This window comes from Mesocricetus auratus, unplaced genomic scaffold (assembly GCF_017639785.1).
Source record: "Mesocricetus auratus isolate SY011 unplaced genomic scaffold, BCM_Maur_2.0 Super-Scaffold_100676, whole genome shotgun sequence".
Taxonomy (NCBI): domain Eukaryota; kingdom Metazoa; phylum Chordata; class Mammalia; order Rodentia; family Cricetidae; genus Mesocricetus; species Mesocricetus auratus.
This window is the reverse complement of record NW_024429266.1, coordinates 182,998,220-183,018,229: the sequence shown is the minus strand read 5'-3', so window position 1 is coordinate 183,018,229 and position 20,010 is coordinate 182,998,220. Positions and strand designations below refer to the sequence as shown.

Here is a 20,010-nt window from a genome sequence, read left to right as displayed (position 1 = left end):
AAGTGCCTGGGACTTTAGGTGTGTGTCACATACTCAGTTTGGATCCTGCTGTTTTTCAAAGGTAAACTTAGCCCTCGACCATAGAACATCTTTATTCTCAGCACGTCTTTCTTTCTCTTTTATGGTATCCGTTCGGAACTGTTGTGTTTTATTTTTGTCTTTCACTGTAAATTACTCCAAATCTTTCCTACAAATTAAAGAGTTTAACTTCTCAGGCTGGCAGTACCCTTGGTGATGAGGACCAATAGGAACATGTGGACACTTCTTCCCGGGGAAGGAGTTTGTAAAACTGGGGGCCCAGAGAGGTAGGTCTTGAGGGCAGCCGAGAGTTATCTCCGAGAGCATGCGGGGAGGAATGCAGCCTCAGGAACCAGCTGTGGGACTTTCACAAACCACTGTCTGTATCTTTCCCAGCTTCCTCATTGTGAGCCCCGGATGGAGGCTCACACACCCTTTGCCAGCACGGTGCCACATTAGGTGAGGTAACAGGTGATGGTCTTGGCTCCCAGTAGATGCAGGATGAAAGAGGAAGCCTTACTGCAACTGCATGCAGGAGCTGTGATAGGTGGTGAAGCCAACTGCTTCGCACATTTGAAGGTCAACAGAAGGGTTTCAGAGACACAGTGCAGGTAAAACCCCTTCCTCCACAGTCTATCTGAATGAGGTGATAGCTGTTCCACAAGTAAATGCAGAAAAAACTGTCAATAGATGAGGTAGGGGGTTCAGAAAGACCCACATGGTGACACTGCCAGATTTAATTGTGCATATTTATAATCCCAGTGTTTGGGTGGCTGAAGCAGGATCGGTGCCCTGCGTTTGAGGCCAGCCTGGGCTGCAGAGTGAGATCCTGCCTTGAACAAGAAAAAAGATGTTCTAAGCAAGGGTTGCCTAGACGTCCAGGGCTTCCCTGGAGAGATGACAGCGAGAAAGGGACAGTGGGTGCTGCTTCCGATTTGGGATGGCGTAGGTTCGGGGGAGGGGGCTTTCTCTTGGGCAGTAGGTTGATGAAGCAATGACTTAAATAGGGTTCCCCGACCCCAAGCGCACCAACCCTCACTCCTGGTCCTCCTTGCCTGGGACCTCCACAGTGCTGGTCTGCCGCTCAGGACCCTGGGGTCAGTCTTTACCTTCCATCACCCTCTTGATCCAATCCACATAGCTGAGTACTTTGGTGTAGAAGCCGTATCCCTTGCCACACCCGATGCCCCAGGATACAATTCCTGTGGCCACCCAGTGAAGAGTACGATTGTCCCACACCACGTAGACGCTGCCACTGTCCCCCTGGCAGACGCTATTCATCTGAATCTCATCCCCAACACAGAACATGTTGTCAGAAAACACCTCAGTCCGTTGCCTCTGGTGGAGCCAGGCTTCACAGGCCTCCCGGGGAGCTACCGGCAGCTGTGAGTATTTCAACTTTGTCGTTAACCAGCCCATCTCTACACCAAACCCACTGACATAGCCCCACAGACCGCTGTGGTAGAGGGTCTCATTGTCGGGCAGGCAGACTGGGAGGAGGCTGGGACCCAGAGAGACTCTGTGCTGGAGCTCAAGGAGGGCGATGTCCCCGTTGAAATTGTGGGATTCGTGCTGGCGGTAGTCTGGGTGAACCACGACTCTCCGGACAGGATGGTTCCCCAGTTTCAGCAGCTCGTCTACATCTGTGTGACCGAGAAACACCTCCACGCTCTGGTTCTTCCTGAGATAGAGGCTGTCCTTGGGGTGGATGGTATGGGCAGCGGTCAGGATCCATCTGTCACCAAGCAGGGCTCCACCACCACGACCATAGATACTGGTGAAGGCTTGCCAAGGGAAGTTTCCCAGCTTAGCTGGGGATGAACCGAAGGCCTTTGGATTCTGGACAATGGGGATGACTGGTCTTCCACAGACTGCAGGAGAGACGGAAGGAGAGCAGTCAGAAGCTGCGGGAGATTAGAGACCTGTGAGGTGCTGGGGTGGGTGCCCGGAGGCCCCAGGTGTGACTCTGCAGAGGGCCAGGACCTTCCCAGTACTGATGGGAGCAGTGAGTCAATCTTACAACACCGGGTACAACACCTGGGCAGGACGGTGGTGCCTTCCCGTCTGCTGCCTCAGCCATCTTTGAGCCATTCCTCAGCTCTGATAGGGCTGTCTCCGGTTTGGAGTTTGTCTTTAGTGCTTTTTGACTGTTTTCTGTGTCACTCCCTCTTTTGTAACATCTCCCATGCCACCCTTCCCCAACCCAGGCTGCCCTTAGAGTGCTCTGTGGGTCACGTTTGGTTAGGGACACAGTGCTTTCATTAGAAAATATGGATCTCACCAGGCATGTGGGCATAGGCTTGTGAGCCCAGAATTTGGGAAACAGGCAAAAAATGAGGAGTTCAAGGACATTTTTGGCTATATATTCTGGGGAGTTTAAGACCATTCTGGGCTTTATGAGGTTGTCTAAAACAAAACAAAAAACAAAACCAGCAGCAGCAGCAGCAGCAGCAATACCCACCACCACGACAAAAACAAAACACAAAAAGAATGATGAGTTGTTACAATGTGAATGACCTTGAAAGGGTTAGGCTAAGGGGAGAAGCCAGTCTCAAAGTGTGGCTCCATTTGTACGGAATGTCCAGAAAAGACAGATCCATAGAGGTAGAAAGTAGGCTAGTGGTTAAGTGGTTAACAGGCATGGTGTGTGTGTGTGTGTGTGTGTGTGTGTGTGTGTGTGTGTGTGTGTGTGTGTGTGTGTGTTTGCTGGGGATTGAACTCAAGACCTTATGTATCTACAAGACCTTATGTATCTCAGGCAGGTGGTCTACCACAGAGCTACCCAGCCATCTCTCTGAGCCATATCTTGACCCTTGGAGGATGAGGGACGAGCTCCTTGCCTCTTCTTTTCTGGGCCCTCTTTACACCCTCTTCTTACAAGGTGAAGCCTTCTGCCTTCCCCTCCATTTTCTATCCCAATGCTTTCCTTCCACCCCACATCCCAGCCCTCCCAGAGGCCTGCTGGCAGCTGGCCCCTGCAACAGTACTAGGCGGGTAGCTACTCACCTGGCACACATTGAGGAACCTCTTCCCTATCCTGTCTGTCCTTCCAAGTCCCCAAGGATGGGCAGCTGAATGTCCCTGTGGAACAGAATGAGGGACAGCAAAGAAGTAAGCCCAGAATTGGGGGTGTCCAGCTAATAGGATGGGCACTCAGGAGGCCTCGGGCCTTTTTGTAGGAGCAAGACAGATGGGAACTACTTCCTCAGCAGGCAGGGACTCACCGGTCTGTCTGACCTCATAGTAGGGATCTTGACAGTGGCTCTGAATCCTGGGAAGGTCAGCTCCAGGTGTGGTGACAGCCTCAGAGTCCCCGTTGGGCTGGCTCACAGCTGTAGGGGATTGGTGGTTCTTAGGGTCTCACAGAGACTTGCAAATTGGCAAATTGGGGGATGATTCTGACCGTGTCTGTATGGTCAGTGCATAAGACTCAGCCATGTCTGTATGGTCAGTGCACAAGACTGACTCAGCAAAATCCATGCTGGTTTCCACTGATCAGGGTTTTAATACTCCAACAGCTTGAAAGCAACTGTGAAGAGTAAGTTGTTGCAGAATATTTGTTTAATTATGCAAAGATGCACTGCATTTCTTTGACTATGTAAAGCAGCATTGTATTGTTCACATTATGGAATATTAGCTCAATATATAAAGATGTGTTGCATCTGTTTAATTATGTAAAGATGTATTGCTGTTTTACATCACCTGCCTAAGGTACCTGATTGGTTTAATAAAGAATGGCCAATAGCGAGGAAGAAGGTATAGGTAGGACTTCCAGGCAGGGAGAGTAAGTAGGAGGAGGAATTTAGGCTCAGGGAAGAAAGAAAAAGAGATGCCAGGGAGACACCAGGGACCAGTCAGATAGACAGAGAGGAAGTAGGAACGTAGGACATACAGAATGAAAGAAAGCTAAATAGTCCTAGGCGAAACATAGATGAAGAGAAACCAGTTGATTAAGTTGGAAGAGCTAGCGGGACAAGCCTAAGCTAAAGGTGGAACATTCTTATTAATGATAAGTCTCCGTGTCTTTATTTGGGAGCTGGTTGGAGACACAAAGAAAATTCCAACTACCGCTAGTTGTGGAGAAACTGGTCTTTCCAAATATAGATGATGGGTGTATTAATTAGCCAAACTTCTTTGGAAGGAAGTTAAGTAACTTCAAAATTTTAAAATGCAAATGTGTTATAGCCTAGCATATAAATTTATAAGAATTTACCATAAAGAAATTCTCACACCTGTGCTCAAAGATGTGTGTATAAGAATATACACAGCCTCATTGTTGGTGGCAAGAAAGCATCTATGAATTCACTAAATATACATTACAGCAATCGAGAGAATATTATGTGTTACTAAAAACATAAAGTGTCAACGCTCGCCATATGCATGAGAGATGGCCTTTAAGATGAACTGAATTTGGGGCTGGAGAGATGGCTCAGCAGTAAAAAAAAATTGCTGTTCTAGAGGACCCAGGTTCAGTTCCCAGCACCCACATGGCAGCTTACGACTCTAGCTTTAGGTGATGTTTTATCCTGTTTTGACCTCTGCAGCTACATGGTGCACAGATATACATGCAAGCAAAACACTCATACATATAATAAAAATGAATAAATCTAAAAAACAAATAAGTCCTCAAAAAAGGACATACTGAACGTAAAAAGTGGTAGCCCCAGGGCATTCTGTACACTACACAGCAAACAGGTACAATGTGTCTTCAAGGATGTGGAATGCCTTTGGAAACATATTTAGCAGATGAAAATGGGGCTGTTTCTGGAAATTGTGACAGAGGCAATGGCCAGAGATCAGAGGAAGTCTTACTTTTCACACCTTAATTGAAAAATTATTTATTATGTGTAAATATTATCTTCCAAAAAAAGTGAGTCACTGTTTGAAAATCTAGAATTTCACTTACTACCATGGCTTTCTGATTTCCTTATATCTACACACAGGGTCTGTATATTTCCCTGGAATTAATGGCTGCAGCCAGGCAATGACTGCCTCATCGCCAGGCTGCTCATTATGAAGGTCAGCCCTGGGACAAGGATAGAGTCAGTCCAGGAATCCCCAATCCCTGAGCCTCCCATCACTCATGCTTCCACTTGGCCCTTCAAGGGCCAGGGACCAGGGGTGGGCTCTGCCTGCACTCCAGAGGGACCCTCACCTATGGCTTGATAGAGAGCCAGGAAGCCTTTGTGGACGTGTGTGATCTTGTTCTGGGAAGGAGAGTGTGCCCGGAAGGTCAGCCGCAAACTCCTCCCAGAGGACACAAACTCCCTGTGCCCAGGAGAACTCTCCAGAGAGGAAGTGTGCTGCCCACACAGCCGGACTGCATCTGTCCCTCTGGTTGAAATCTGAAAGAAGAAAGAGAGGACAGGTAGTGGGGGGCTAGCCTGCACCACTGGCCACAGGATGCAGCCCTCCCTGGAAGCAGTGCACTCCTGAGGAGCTCAGAGGCTCAGGTCTGCCTAAATGAGCTTTCTGTCTTGTTGTCGACTCCCAAGTTTCCCAGAGTGACCATGTATTTGACTCTGTCTTACATCTACTCTAAGTACCTTCTAAAACTCACTCAGCTTTCCTTCTTCCAGAAGATTCCTTGGGAACCCTGGGCTTTCTGCACTTCTCACTGGATTATAAATCCTAAGAAAAGACTACATCTGCTTCGCGCAAAATTGAATCCCACAGTTCTGGGAAGTCTCTAATGTAGTGACCTTGCTTTCTGGCTTCTGTGGTTCCACTTCTGGTTGACTGCTCCTGTTAACAGAAGTCTGTCAACCCAGGGTGGTATGTTTTCTTCTGTGTGCTTAAAGCTCACCCTGAGAAAGGCTTGGGGTTACACTGTGACACTGGCTGGCTAAAAAAGACTCCCTCCCTCCCTCTTCCTCCCTCCCTCCCTCCCTCCCTCCCTCCCTCCCTCCCTCCCTCCCTCCCTCCCTCCCTCTCTCTCTCTCTCTCTCTCTCTCTCCAGGCTTTCTCTATGTAGCCCTGGCTGTTTTGGGGCTCACTCTGTAGACCAGGCTGGCTTCGAACTCACAGAGATCTGCCTGCCTCTGCCTCCTGCTTGCTGGGATTAAAGGTGTGTGTTCTCTTGTCTTAAGCCCATATCTGAGCAGTCTTTTCTGGTGGACACCCCACAGCATTTCTGGAGGTTCCACCGAGACCCCTAGAGTCCAGACCTCAAGACACAGGGGTTCTCAGATCCCCTCGGAACAGATGATCCAGGGGCTCTTCAGGGGTGGGCAACTGGAGATGTTCCAGGTCCCCAGGACTCCCTTTGACCAATGGCTACCTAAGGATGCTTCAGTGGAGTCTGACACCTCCACCCCCAAAGGAAACAAATTAGAAAGCTGTCTGGTTTGTCACTTCCAGAGGCAGTCTAGGTAAGGTGTCTTCTGCTTGCACACATAGGAGAGGTTGGACATGATCCTGATTCAGTGTTCGGAATCCACTCGAGATGCCACTGGATCCCCCTGTCCAGGTATATGAATGTGTAGTGGCCACCCCTGACTGTTTTTACTCTATGTGTTTCTCTCTACATTTCTGTCAGTTATTTCCCTGTATTGACCAGTGGCTTTGTCTGGTGTGACCCCCCCCCACCTGGGAGGGCTTAAGGGTCATGCCTCTTGGCCTCTTGTTGGGGACCTGAATCCTTTTGGCTCTGCCGGGCCACCCAGAGGAACCAAAACATCTTTCACTTGTCCCACTCCTGGAGTGCCTGTTTTGTTACTCGGCTCCCACTAACGGCCTGGGTCGGTCTGGACTCTGTGGAGGTGGGGATGGGCCGGGTCTCTGTCATTCAGGACTCCCTGTCATCTAAGCAGAATGCACACAGGGAAGGAGGAATAGGTCCCCAAGGTGAGCAACCCCTCAGCTCCCTGCCTGCTCTAAGCAGCCCTAGGAAAGGGGAAACGTAAGTTCTATTCCTCTGTCGTTCATGGCTCATGCGTTCTTCTCAATCAGCTGGAAAACTAAAAACAACTGGCCCTGGGCCTGGCAAGCGGACCACTGCTAGTCAGTGCAGCCTATGTAGAATGGAGTTTTCCTTCTGTTCAACGCAGACCAAGGAGACTTCATTCAATTCTCACTAGGTCCTTTTGAGAAGTATTAAAAACAGCTGCTAAGGAGATTTCCTTTGTCACCCAGTCGTCCCCAGATATTAGAAAAAAAAAACTTTAAAGTTAAAAAAAGTCTAAATGTATTAATAGGTCCCAGTTGCTGGAGTTAGCTCAAAAGGTGTTTAACAACAAAAAACTGACTGAGAGATGAGCCCTTTCTCATACACTGAAAGCCACCAGCACGTGTCTTGTGTTGGGACATAATTACTTACAGATACCCTGAAACATTTTGCTGTCTTGCCCTCTGTCAGAAGACTATCTCCTAGCTGAAAGTGTTGCCCCTCATCAAAAGATACAGTAGGACTATCTCTCAGATTTACAGCAAAGATTCCAAGGGGTAAGGGCAGAAACCAACTTCTCAGGATTGGCTCAACACCAAATTCCTATAATAGTCGAACTAACCAGTTCAGCTACCCTTGTCCAGATTAAATAATACTCAATAATCTTGGAAATAAAAAGTGAAATCGCAGTCCATATTGCCTGGCTCAGACAGACAGGCATCCTGGTGCCCCGCCAGTCACCCTGGGATACACCTCTCCTGCCTGTGAAGAAACCTGGGACCTTTTTTTTTTCCATGAGTCTGATTCTTCCAGAGAAACAGGTACTCACTGTCTTAGACTGAAAGATGCATTCTTCAGCCTCCCACTGGCAGAGGTGGGTCAACCATTATGGCTTTTAAACCCAGAGGGAAGTTACAGAGGGCAACTTACCTGAGCCAGGTTGCATCAGAGATATAAAAATTCTCCAACCCTATTTTATGAGACACTAAACACTGACCTCCTGCCCTTACTGTCAGAGGTTTCTTAGGGCCGTATTCTTAGAATAAATATTCTTTTTATTTCCAAGGTTATTGAGTAAATGACCTCATCCTAGCCTCTAAAACTAGAATTATAAAAGGTCTAAGGAGGTGTGGTAGAGTATTATTTTAAGGTGTGTGACTTTTGTTTATGCTGCATTTGTTTAACTCTGTGAAGCTGTGTTACTTTTCTTAATGAACTAATAGAGAGCTGAATGGACAATAGCGAGGCAGGAGCAGGGAGAGGCAGGACTGGCAGGCAGAGAGGAGAAATAGAAGGAGAAACAAGGAAGGAGAGACAGAGAGAATGAGGAGAGGAGGATGTCAGAGGCCAGCCAGCCAAGCTCGGAGTAAGAGTGAAAGTAAGATTTACAGAAGAGATAAAAGCCCAGAGGAAAAGGTTAATTTAAGATAAAAGCTGGCTAGAAACAAGCCAAGCTAAGGCCAGGCACTCATAGCTAAGAATAAGCCTCTGTGTGTGATTCATTTTTGGGAGCTGAGTGGAGGGACCCCCAAAGAGTATAAAGAAGGCAAGAGAGTGTAAAACAACATTGGGAGCCAATTTGTTGTTTTCTTTTTAAATTGTTGCTACCTCTTAAGCTACAGCTCTCCTATTTAACAACTGCAACCCTGCCTTTTAAGCTATAGCTCTCCTATTTAACAACTGCAACCCTGCCTTTCCCAGAAGCAGCCAAGCCACAAGAGCAGAAGCCTGAGGGGATTCTGTTTCCTCAGGCACCGACTCTTTCAAAGCTACCAAGGAAACTTATTTAAATCTCTGTTCCGCTAAAGAACGCAAGATCCAAAGGTTGAGGTAGAATCCTGCTTTCCAGAGAGGCCGAATAGCAAGCAGCTCGCCTAGCTACCCTCTTCACATCTCCCAAGAAGGTCTTGTGCTTTTTCTCACCCCTCCTTATAAACCCTTCTCCACCTGGCTCCTTCCTATACCTTCCTTTCAGCTACTTGCTGACCCAGCTTCCTGACTGCAGGTGAGTTTTATTTAATCAAACACATTAAACAAATGTTCTGGAGCATAAACAAAAGCAACACATTTTAAAATAACATTCTATAACACCGAGGGACTGCTGTCAGAGTTACAGACCCTGGGCTGTATCTGTCAGCTAAGAAAGTCCGTAGAATGTCAGTTAAGAAAGTCCAACTTTGCAGAGGCTACCTATCTTGGCTACCAGCTGAGCGGAGGCAAAAGGAGCCTGTCTCAGTAAGACTGCTGCCATCGTCCTTCAGAACCCAACTCCGAAGACTAAGAGACATTTCCTAGGCGTGGCTAGGTATTGCCACCTCTGTATACCAGAGGCCTCTCTACACCAGCACAAGGTGAGACGCTGGCTCCTTAGTCCAGACTGAGACTAAGCAAAAGGCGTTCGAGGCTTTAAAAACAGCTCCAACTTCTGCCCCAGCCCTAGCACGTCCAGATGTCCCCAAACCTTTTAATCTGTTTGTACATGAAACAAAAGATGTGACAAAAGGGGTTGTAACTCAAACTTCGGGGCCATGGAACTGCCCTGTGCCATACCTGTCCAAAAAAATGGACCCTGTAGTTACCGAATGGCCCACCTGTCTGGCAGCTGTGGCAGCTACCTCTAGTCTAACGAAAACAAACAAGTTAACTCTGGGTCAGGCTCTTATAACCCACAGCACACCATGCTGTTGAAGCATGCTGTTCATGACATTCATCCTATGAGGAGTGCCAGAACGCTGGCTGTCCAATGCCTGTGTGACCCCGTACCAGGCCCTTCTCCTGGACCACTCTCCCAGTCCAGTTTGAGAACCCCACCACCATCAAATCTCTCTACCCTCTTGCCTGATGATGGACTTTAGATGCTCATCCTTGACTGTAATGGATGAAAGGTGAAACCAGGTGTGGGAGTTGCAGTAGTTACTTTAACTGAAATAATTTGAGCCCAAACCGGGTGCCTCAGTCCAGAGAGAAGAACTGATCTTTCTGACCCAGGCTCTCAAATGGAGGAAGAGAAAGTCCATCACTGTATACCCGGTCAGTTGTTAGGCATTTTCTACTGTGCACCACACAGTATGGTCTTTAGAGAAACGGGCCTTCTCACCATTGGGGAAAAGGATAGGCCCTCCTGGAGGTTATTTGGGTTCCCCAAAAGTTGATATTTTCCACTGAAATGACCTATAAAGATGACTTCCCCGAGGCCAGAGTAACCGGGCTGTTGACCTAACTGCCCAACAAGTGACTGTAAGGCCAGTGGGGTCTATTGATATTCTCATGACATACCCCGATTCAGTGCTGCCTAGTACTCCATGGTACAACCAAGAGGAGATAGAGAATGGCAAAGAATGAACATCTAGAACCCACAGGTTTATGGAGGACACCAGAGGGAAAGATCATTCTCCCAGAAACAAATGGGAGGACTCTGGTCCTCATCTGGGGTTCACAATACTTTCTGAGTTGCTCAGACCAAAACATACTATACATAGATTGGACAGCCTGGCAAGGGATATCTCAGCCAGATGCCAGGTTTGTGCTCAGGTTAAAAACAAAAACAAAAACAAGACAAAACAAAAACAACAACAAAAAATCAGAGTGCCCTATGCAGGAAGAGGTCTGAATGAGAGGCCAACACCCAGGTGAACTCTGGGAAAATTGACTTCCCCGAGATCCAGTCGGCCACAGGAGGATACAAACATTTGCTAGTTTTTATAGATACCTTTTCCCGGTGGGAAGAAACATTCCTTCCCGGACTGAAACTACTCAAATAGTGGCTTAAAAGCTCCTCCAGGAACTGGTTTCTTGATTTGGCCTTGACTCTAGAAATGGGGTCCAACAGCAGCCTAGCTTTCATAGTCAAAATATCTCAATAGTAAAAGCCTTAGGTATGGATTGGAAACTTGATTGTATATATAGATCTCAGAGTTCTGGGCAGATAGAATAAACAGGATGTTAAAAGAAACACTGAAAAAAAACCCTATTTCAGTCCTGTGAAGGTGGGATAGACCTCCTTCCCTTTGCTTTCGTTTGGGTCTGCTCATGTGTGGAGACCTCCCCCACTGCTTCCCAGGCTCAGAGACCAGCAGTTGGCAGAACTCTGTAATGATTCCTTTCTCCAGTCACTACAGGCCCTCCAGTTCTCCACAAATGCTATTCACTGGACTATCCAAAAGACCCAGCCAACCTGAGTCCACCACAAGTTTCGTCTTGTTTCGGTCTGGTGATACTGTCTGGGCCAAGCATGTAGCCAAAGGGATGCTGGAACCAACTCCAAAAGGATGCTTCAGGGTGACTTTCCCAGCTCCTATTGCTGTGAAGGTGGTGGTCATTATACTATGGATCCAGCACACCCAGGCCGAGAAAGTGGAGCTACAGCCATGGCTGCTGCCACAACTGCCAAAAGAACCGACTCCAGACTGTGGACCCATGACAATTAAGGTTACACCAGGTCCCGGGCCCCTCCACTCCCTGCCCCTTCACTTCCTCCTGAGTCTCATTCTGGTATGAATTGGTCAGGGTCCAGTGCTCACTGCCCGCAGGTCTGGACCTGGGCACTGAGGAAGAGAGATACAGGGGAAGCATTGGAAGCAACCACACACCAGCAACCTGCATTCATATTGACTTTTGCTCACTGATGCCCACTTTAAAAGTCTGGTTCATCGGAAAAAAAGAGAAACAGTGTGGGAGTTAATCTTTTGAGATAGGAACCCAGAGTTTATAACTCTATGCATGCCCCGCAGCTGGGACCCCTAGTTGCCAAGAACAAGGGAGTTTCCATTGCAAAAACTGGGGTTGTGAAACATAGGCTTCCTGGAAGATTCCTTTAGAAAAGATTCTGGCCTTCGGGAGACAGGGAAAAGTTGGGAAATCAGACTCTGCCACAGGAAGGGGCCCCAGGGATGGATTTAAACTGCCCCTTAATAAACAACAGTTGGATTCCCTTGCAGAAGTAGTACTACAGAATCAGAGAGGTTTAGACTTTCTCCTCATGAGCTAAGGGGGGGACTGTGTATGGCTTTAGGAGAAACCTGTTGTTTCTGTGCTAATCAGTCAGGAGTAATTAAAACAATCTTGTCATGGTTGACCAAAAACCTCAAAAACTTCAAAGCTATAGATCAAATAGTTGACAGCAGTTGTCTGTTCTCTTGGTCCTGCTGCTAGCTACTCTGCTATCAGCACTGGCTGGGCCTTTGATTCTTATTCTGATTGGATTAAACTATATGACCAATTATGTATCAATTCAGTAAAAATTAATGATCATTAGGACCAACTATGTCACTTTAGAGCAGGATCAGTCAATATCTGACTCGTTCACAAAGACCAGTGGTGAATGTAACAGGCCCCAGACCCCAGATGTTAGCACAACTGACTCCATGATGGAAATACTATCCAAGCTGTAAAACTTAGCACAGAGACAATACCACTTGCCAGAATGAAAACAAAGACTGAATCCAACAAAGTCCATAGTTGTGGGAAAGTCTCTCATGTAGTAACCTTGCTTTTTGGCTTCTGTAGTTCTGCTTCTGGCTAACTGTTCCTGTTAACCAAAGTGTGTCAACCTAGGATATGTTGTTGTGCTTGCCCTGAGAAAGACTTGGGGGTACACTGAGATCCTGATCACCCAGTGTAGTCTCCTGCTCGTTAATAAATTTTCTGAGCAGTCTCCTCTAGTGGATACCCCACAACAGTGCTCACCATGGTGCCTTGAGCGCCACCGCTTTGGATCAGATTGTACACACACTGAGTCCCAACCTGTCACCTTCCACTTTTCTGAGTAACTTTCTACAGCCAACATCTGTGAAGCAATAGACCCTCTGTGAAGACATCCTGGGCTTCATGCCCTTTCTAGTTTCCTCCTGGGTATCCTTCCTCTTGTTCTATTCACTCTACACAAAATCCTTAGAGTCTGTGGGAACCCAGGGTCATAAAATGTGCACGACGCGGGCGTACTGGGGACTGGATGATCTTGCTTATGATGGAATCCAGGTCCTTGTGTATCCCAGGCAAGTGTGACACTCCAGCCCTTGGTTGTTGGAAATAGGGTCTGCCTACATAGCCTGCGGTGACCTCCAACTCCGTATTAACCCACATTTCTTGGATGATGCTCTGCCCTGCCATGTCCCTCTCTTCCTCCTCTCCTTTCTCATTTTCTTCTTTGACACTGTAAGACTGGCCTCAAATTTGTGATCCCCCTGTCTCAACCTTCTGAGTGCTGGGATTACAGATGTACACTACATCCGATTTATTCTTGGTGGTTTTGTTTTAGGCAGACCAACCTGGACTATATCATGGAAATCTGCCTGGATTTAGTCTAGGGAAGAATTAGTCTAGGATTAAAATTGTCCATGATTAAAGAGGAACTGGGCTCATAGGAGGTGCCCAATAGACACAGGCTGAATTGAATGTGGTCGTGGCCAGTTAATACATGTATTTAAGGGCTGAGGATTTTGCTTAGTGGTAGAGGTCTTGCCAAGCATGTGAGAAGCCTTGGATTAGAGTCCCAGGGCTGCTGTTGCCCCAAGGATTTAGCACTGGACCCAGTGTTTGCCATGCATTTATGCTGTGGAATAATACTGTACACTGCAAAAATGTGTTGCTCTCATTGTTAATAAAAAGATAGACTGGCCAGTATCCAGACAACCAAACTAAGGGCTGGGAGGAAAGAGGGGCGGGGTCGGGGAGACACCATCAGAGGCAGAGGAAGCAGGATGTTTAGAAAATGAGGTAACAAGCCATGAATCATATGGCAGAGTGTAGATAAGGAATATGGGTTAACTTAAAATGTAAGAGTTGGCGGCCGGGCGGTGGTGGCGCACGCCTTTAATCCCAGCACTCGGGAGGCAGAGGCAGGCGGATCTCTGTGAGTTCGAGACTACCGAGCGAGTTCCTGGTCTACCGAGCGAGTTCCAGGACAGGCTCCAAAACAATACAGAGAAACCCTGTCTCGAAAAAGAAAAACCAAAAAAAAAAAAAAAAAAAAAAAAAAAAAGAGTTGGCTAGTAACTACCCTGAGCTATTGGCCGAGCATTTATAATTAATATTAGACTCTGAATGGTTATTCAGGAAGTGACTGCCAGGATGGAAAAACTCCACCTACACATTTACCTCTTTCCTGTTTCAAGGCCCACGAAGGTGACACAAAAGATATACCAAGGTGTTTCTGGTTTTTCTTTCCAGTTTGGTCTCATAGCTGATTTGCTCCAAAGAAGCACACAAAGACTTATACTATTAAAATGTTAACCAATGGCTAGGGTTTCTTATTGGCTAGCTCTGTCTTAATTATTAACCCATTTCTATAAACCTATGTATTTCCATGTGGTCTTGTCTTACTGGAGAATGCCAGGACCTCCTTTGGCGGCTACATGGCATCTCCTGGCGCTTCTCTGCCTCTCTTCCCAGAAGCCTCGTCTCCTAGCCCCGCCTATCTTCCTGCTTCTACTGACCAAACAGTGTTTTATCCATCAACCAATAAGAGAAACATACACAGAAGGGCATCCCCCGTCACAATGGCATGCACAGCCAAGGGCAGAAAGAGTAAGAGAAAGAGACTAATAACAGGTGAAAGCCAGGATGTCGATGGCAGAGTGGATAACTGAATTTGCAAAGGTGGAGGCCAACACAAAGCCAGTAGGGTTTTCACCACTGAGCCGTCTCTTTCAGGGTTCAGCAGAACCAAGAACCTTTCAGGAAACAAGATGAGGGAAGGCTGATGAGAGGCCAATAGACAGGAAGTCTGCATGGGAAGACCTCAGGATACTGTATCCTGGTTCCCACCCTATGACCTTGGTAGAAGATGCGAACGTGAACAAGAAACCCTGGGTTGAGGTCCCAGGAACACTTGACAGAGAAGGTAAAGGCCAGTACCCAAAACAAAGGAATGAAATGAGGGCCTACCAACCACTGAGAAGCATCCTATTCCTTGATCCCTGGTCCCAGCTTGTTTCCAGAATGATGGGAGCTTTGAGCAGGAGACTGGAAGGGATCTTTCTGGGGAAAGGTACTGCCCCAAACAAAAGAAAGCTACGGACTGAACTTCAGGAGGCTTCCAAGACACCTCTATGTCACCATGTTAAGGCTGTCTGCTGTGATCTGGCTATTTCAAAGAGATAGTGCTAGGGGGCGGGTCTCTTAAGAGGTAATTAATAGTCGTGCCTTTATTATGGGGAGTGGGTTAGTTATTGTCCCCAGTGGAAGGGATGAATTGTGCCCTATTTTTCCTTGTCCCTTGATGCTTGCTTGCCATCCCACCACATTACGACAGCACGAAGCCCTCTCCTCACCGGTACTTCCCCCGTCTCCAGACCATGAGCAAAATAAACTCCTATTCTTTATAAGCTACCCAGCCTATGGCATTTTGTTACAGCAGCAGAAAACGAACTGAGATACCGTTCTCAAACCCATCATTTGACACATTTTAGCTATTCATGCAGAACCTTAAATCAGCAGCTTCGTGATTTAATCCTAAATGAAAATGGTCAGGTAAATACTATTAGACGTCGCAAGAAAGTCTCTCAGCTAAAGAGCGGAGGTGGAGACCAGCAAGCAGTGAAGAAAGACGCTGGATAAGACAGGGTTAGTTAGGAAACAAGAAGCATTTAAAACTGATCCCCACGAGAGGGGAACAAGCAGATATTGCACATGTGCGATAAGAACCACAAGTTTAGAAAGAATGAGTCCTTATGAAGAAACCATCAACTAAGCGGTTTGGATATAAAGATGAGGACACTGGAGCTGAAAGCGTAGTTCAGAGGCAGAGTGTTTGTCAGGATGTGTGAGGTCCTGCGCCAGTTCCTGGCATCACAAAAAAAGAAAGACAAAGAAATATCCTAGAAGGTGGAGCAAAATGACAGAGTTAGGAAACAGAAGAGAACAGGGAACTAAACTCGAGACTCAGCCCACAACGTACGGTAGCTGAAGCACAGGGGAGGCGGGTGGCTCACAACCACCTGGTGTGCTCTTTTGACCTCTGCTGTCACCTGCCAGCACATGTACACACAGGCACATGTACACGCATGCATACATATGCATGCACACATATATGCACACACATACACATACACACACAACACACATTGGCACACACATGCATGACACCCATGCTAACACACACACACACAAACTAAAGAGGAACAAGAAAGGAAGCAGCTGTCTATAAATTATTAAATAAATAAAGCAAGAGCATACCCAGGCTGGGCTGTGGTGGCGCACACCTTTAATCCCAACACTCGGGAGGCAGAGGCAGGCCTATCTCTGTGAGTACAAGGCCAGCCTGGTCTACAGAGTGAGTTCCAGGACAGGCTCCAAAGCTACGCAGAGAAACTGTTTCAAAAACAAACAAACAAACAAAAAATGAACGCTCCCAGAGCTAAAGGACTAGGCTAACCCCATACAGTGTGTGAAGATCCATCCATATTACGGCACATCAAATGAAAGTTCAGAAATGGAATAAGCAAAATATTCACAAAATTCTCCATAGAAAAATGGAAGATTAAGAACAATCGATCAGCCGGGTGTTGGTGGTGCACGCCTTTAATCCCAGCACTTGGGAGGCAGAGGCAGGCGGATCTCTGTGAGTTCGAGACCAGCCTGGTCTACAGAGTGAGTTCCAGGGCAGCCTCCAAAGCCACAGAGAAACCCTGTCTCGAAAAACCAAAAAAAAAAAAAAAAAAAAACAATTGATCATAGCTTTAGACTTTTAAACAATACTAGCGATAGAAGACAATGTCATTAAAACTCTGAAAGAAAACTACTTCAAATCTGGAGTGCTATACCCAGGTAAACTGTCTACTCACAGTGAGGACAGAGCTAAGCTGCTATCTGGGACTTACATACCCTTTCTAAGGAAGTTATTAGAGAATGACTCCCGGGAAACCCGCAAGTTGGAGAAGAAAGGAAATGCAATTGCCATGTACTATGTGCTCAGACCTGAGTGTTTAAAATCCTAATAATGTGAATAATAAGTACTGTTCTTAAACTGATAATACAGGGAAATGGGAAGAGGGGTGAGGGGTGGGTGGTGAAGGTCTTATGGCTGGAGTCAGAACTCACCTTCTATGAGTGGAAGTTTAGAGAGAAATGAAAATGAAACAAGCATTCAAACCTGTGCACAGGACAAGCATGCCATCTGTGTATATGAAGGAAGACAAGCATATCGTTTGTACATATGAAGGAAGACACCAGTGGAGACAGCTAGGTGGAAAATGATTGCCCCCGGGGTAGACTGAGACTACTCTTCCCATTATAATCCTTGAAGGACTCATTCCCTCTGCCCCTTCCCCTCCTCCTTTCTCTACACAGGGAATTGGATCTAAGATCTTGGCAGGCCTCTACCAATGAGCTGTATTCCTAACTAGAAAAAAATGTTTTAATCAGATTATAGCCAAAGTACTCAGAATGCTGGGACAGGGAGACTGTGAGATCAAAGCTAGCCTGAGTAACTTATTTTTTGTTTTTGAGACAGGGTCTCCCTATATAGCCCAGGCTGGCCATGAACTTGCTCTGTAGTCTAGGCAGGTCTTGAACTTTTGATCTTTCTGCCCCAGCCTTTTAAGTTCTGGGATAACAGGCTCAAACCACCAAATCTGGCTGTGATTTTTTGACTTAAAAATTGTATGCATGTCTTATTTTGACATAAATAAAATTTAGCCCCAAAGATAATAAACTATGATTTCCAAATACTCTTATTTGAACAGTGCTCTTGCTGTAATTTTATGACATCTCCTCCCGGGTGAACTTGGTCTTCACTTGATACTCCAATTATTTGTCATTAATTACAAGCAGTTTTCTATCCAATAGAGCAGGCATTCAACAATACCTAGAGATCATGAGGCCCCAGACCTTTGACTAGATAGTAGACCAGCAATATTTATGTGTCTCTTTGTAAGTCCTCAAGACCCAGGGCCTGCCCTGCAGCCCCCCCCCCCATTTTGCTGGGTGGATCTCAGTGGGTTGTCAAGGATGGAGAAGGTGATGGGAGGTTGTGTACTGTGTGGACAGGCTGTTGCTTCCCAGGTGAGCTAGGTCCCAGGACCTCTGACTCAGACACTCAACCCCTTCTTTAGATGGGTGATTCAGGGCAGAGCTACATCCCACTGCTCATGGGAGACGCCCTCCCCAGAGCCCCTTGCCAGCTCACGGTGACAGAGTCTCCTTCACAGTCTGGGGATGGCTCCATATCAAAGTCCTGGAAGACCAGTCTCACGACAAACCCTTCTGGAGCCTCGATATCAGTGTGGCTCTCCTGGCCTTTGAGATATGGCTCTGGATATCCAGGGGATGTCACTTGCTGTGGTAGCTGCTGGGCCAAGAGCACAGAGGCCTGTGTAGGGCAAGTATGGAGGATTCCCCAAAGGAACAACAGCCGGCACCTGTGAGTGAGGGGGGGCGACAAGGTGAGGTGATGTAACTCTGCCACAGGCCTATGGATATATTGGGTTGTAGCAAGTGATGGTAAGGGATCAAGAGGCTTAGGCCCCAGAGCGTGGTCACTTCCTGATGCCACTTTACTCCCCCGAGGCTGGGTAGGTTCCTCTGCAGCCTGGCCTCCAAGACTGCAGGGTCTCTAGCCTGTGAAGACATCGCTATGGCCAGTCTCACCTAAGCCAGGTGGCCCCCTGCCTCAGTCAGGCCTGATCCCATGCTGGAGGACAAGTTAGGGGACATTAAACATGATTCCTGGCTCAGCGCATTGAACAGAACACTTTCAGGTGAATTCAGTTCTCTGGGGCATTCCCATCCCCCCTCCCCACCCATCCTTCCCACCGCACGCGTGCGTGCGTGCGTGCGTGTGTGCGTGCCTGTGTGTGTGTGTGTGTGTGTGTGTGTGTGTACATATGCAACCCTGTGTCCTGCCTTCCTCTCTCCCTGCCCCTTTCCTCCTTCAGTGCCCTCTATGGGAGAACTCACATCTTGCCCAGGCAGTTTGTGGAGGGAGAACTCCACAGGTGGTTTCCAGCTTTGGGACCCGGCCTCTGGAACCAGACATCTGGAACCAACTAGAGTGTTTGGCACAGACCAGGGAAAAGGAGGAGGTGGGGCTAGAGGAGGCCCTTGGGGAGAAGGCGGAAGTTACTGGAAATGAGTAAAGCTACTGTGGGTTCAGTGCCACCTGCTGGCAGACGTAGGAATAGCTCTTACCGGAATTGAAAGGAAAACATCTTCAGAACCAAGCGGGGACAGAGCAGAGTGGGAGAGAGTTGACTCTTGACTCTTGTGTTTTTTGGGGGGGAGAGGGCGGTGTTGAAATAGAGTTTTACTTAACTCAGGCTGGTGTCAAACTTGGTGTGTAATGGAGGCTAGTCTTGAGCTCCTGTTCCTTCTGCCTCTTCTCCAGCGCTAGAATTACAGGTGTGTGCCACCATACACAGATCTTGTTTGTGCATTTGAAACAGGGTTTGTCTCACTTTGTAGTCCAGGATGGCATGGGACTCACTGTGCTGTCCACAATGACCCCCAAACTCATGGCAATCCTGCTGCCAAAGCCTCTGGAGTGCTGGAATTAGAGGCACATATTCCCATATCCTGCTCTTCTGTAGTATTTAGTACAAGTTTCTGATGATTCAGCTGCAGCCTTTAATGGCCTAATTTGTCCTTCCCCCTCACTTACGTTACCTGTCTGCCTCTTGGAGAACATGAAGTCTGTGACCCATGAACTTGAGCTTTCTTTTCCTGGGTCAAGAATGGGTGAGTTCATGCACTTATTCAACTGAATCCCACCCACAACACCTGGAGGCTCTTTTTCTAGCAAAATCAGGGCTGTGGTCCAGCCCAGGTATCTTGGAATCCCTAGAGACTCAACTCAGTAGGTAACTCACGCCTTGAGGCCAACATCAGGAGGCACACAGCTTGAGTTGGACCGCCTCTCCCTGTGCCCAACAAGGAAGACAGCTCACTCCTGGCTTGGTGAGAGTGAGACGGAGGGAAAGCACGGGCAGAGGTGGGCTGTCCTGTCCTGGGAGGAAGCAGGTGTGCATAAAGGTTTGCACTCCAGTGTTCGTTGCTCCTTCCATTTGACATGTGGTTATTCAGCTTCTCACAAAAGCAACACATCACAAACCGGGGAAGTATTGTGGTGGTTTGAATGGGGGTGGTCCCTGTAGGCTGGGGGTGGTCCCTGT

General features: G+C 47.5%; 1 protein-coding gene across 1 annotated transcript; it reads right to left on the bottom strand.

Annotated features, from left to right (window-relative positions):
* Nucleotides 1–76: 76 nt before the first annotated feature.
* Nucleotides 77–18,878, bottom strand: C1rl (complement C1r subcomponent like). Its single transcript, XM_005066023.4, is given in 7 exon segments — nt 77–1,889; nt 3,025–3,099; nt 3,243–3,350; nt 5,174–5,363; nt 18,030–18,261; nt 18,800–18,845; nt 18,848–18,878. Coding segments are annotated over 7 exon segments (1,455 nt in total). The 3' UTR covers nt 77–1,116.
* Between the last annotated feature and the right edge of the window lie 1,132 nt (nt 18,879–20,010).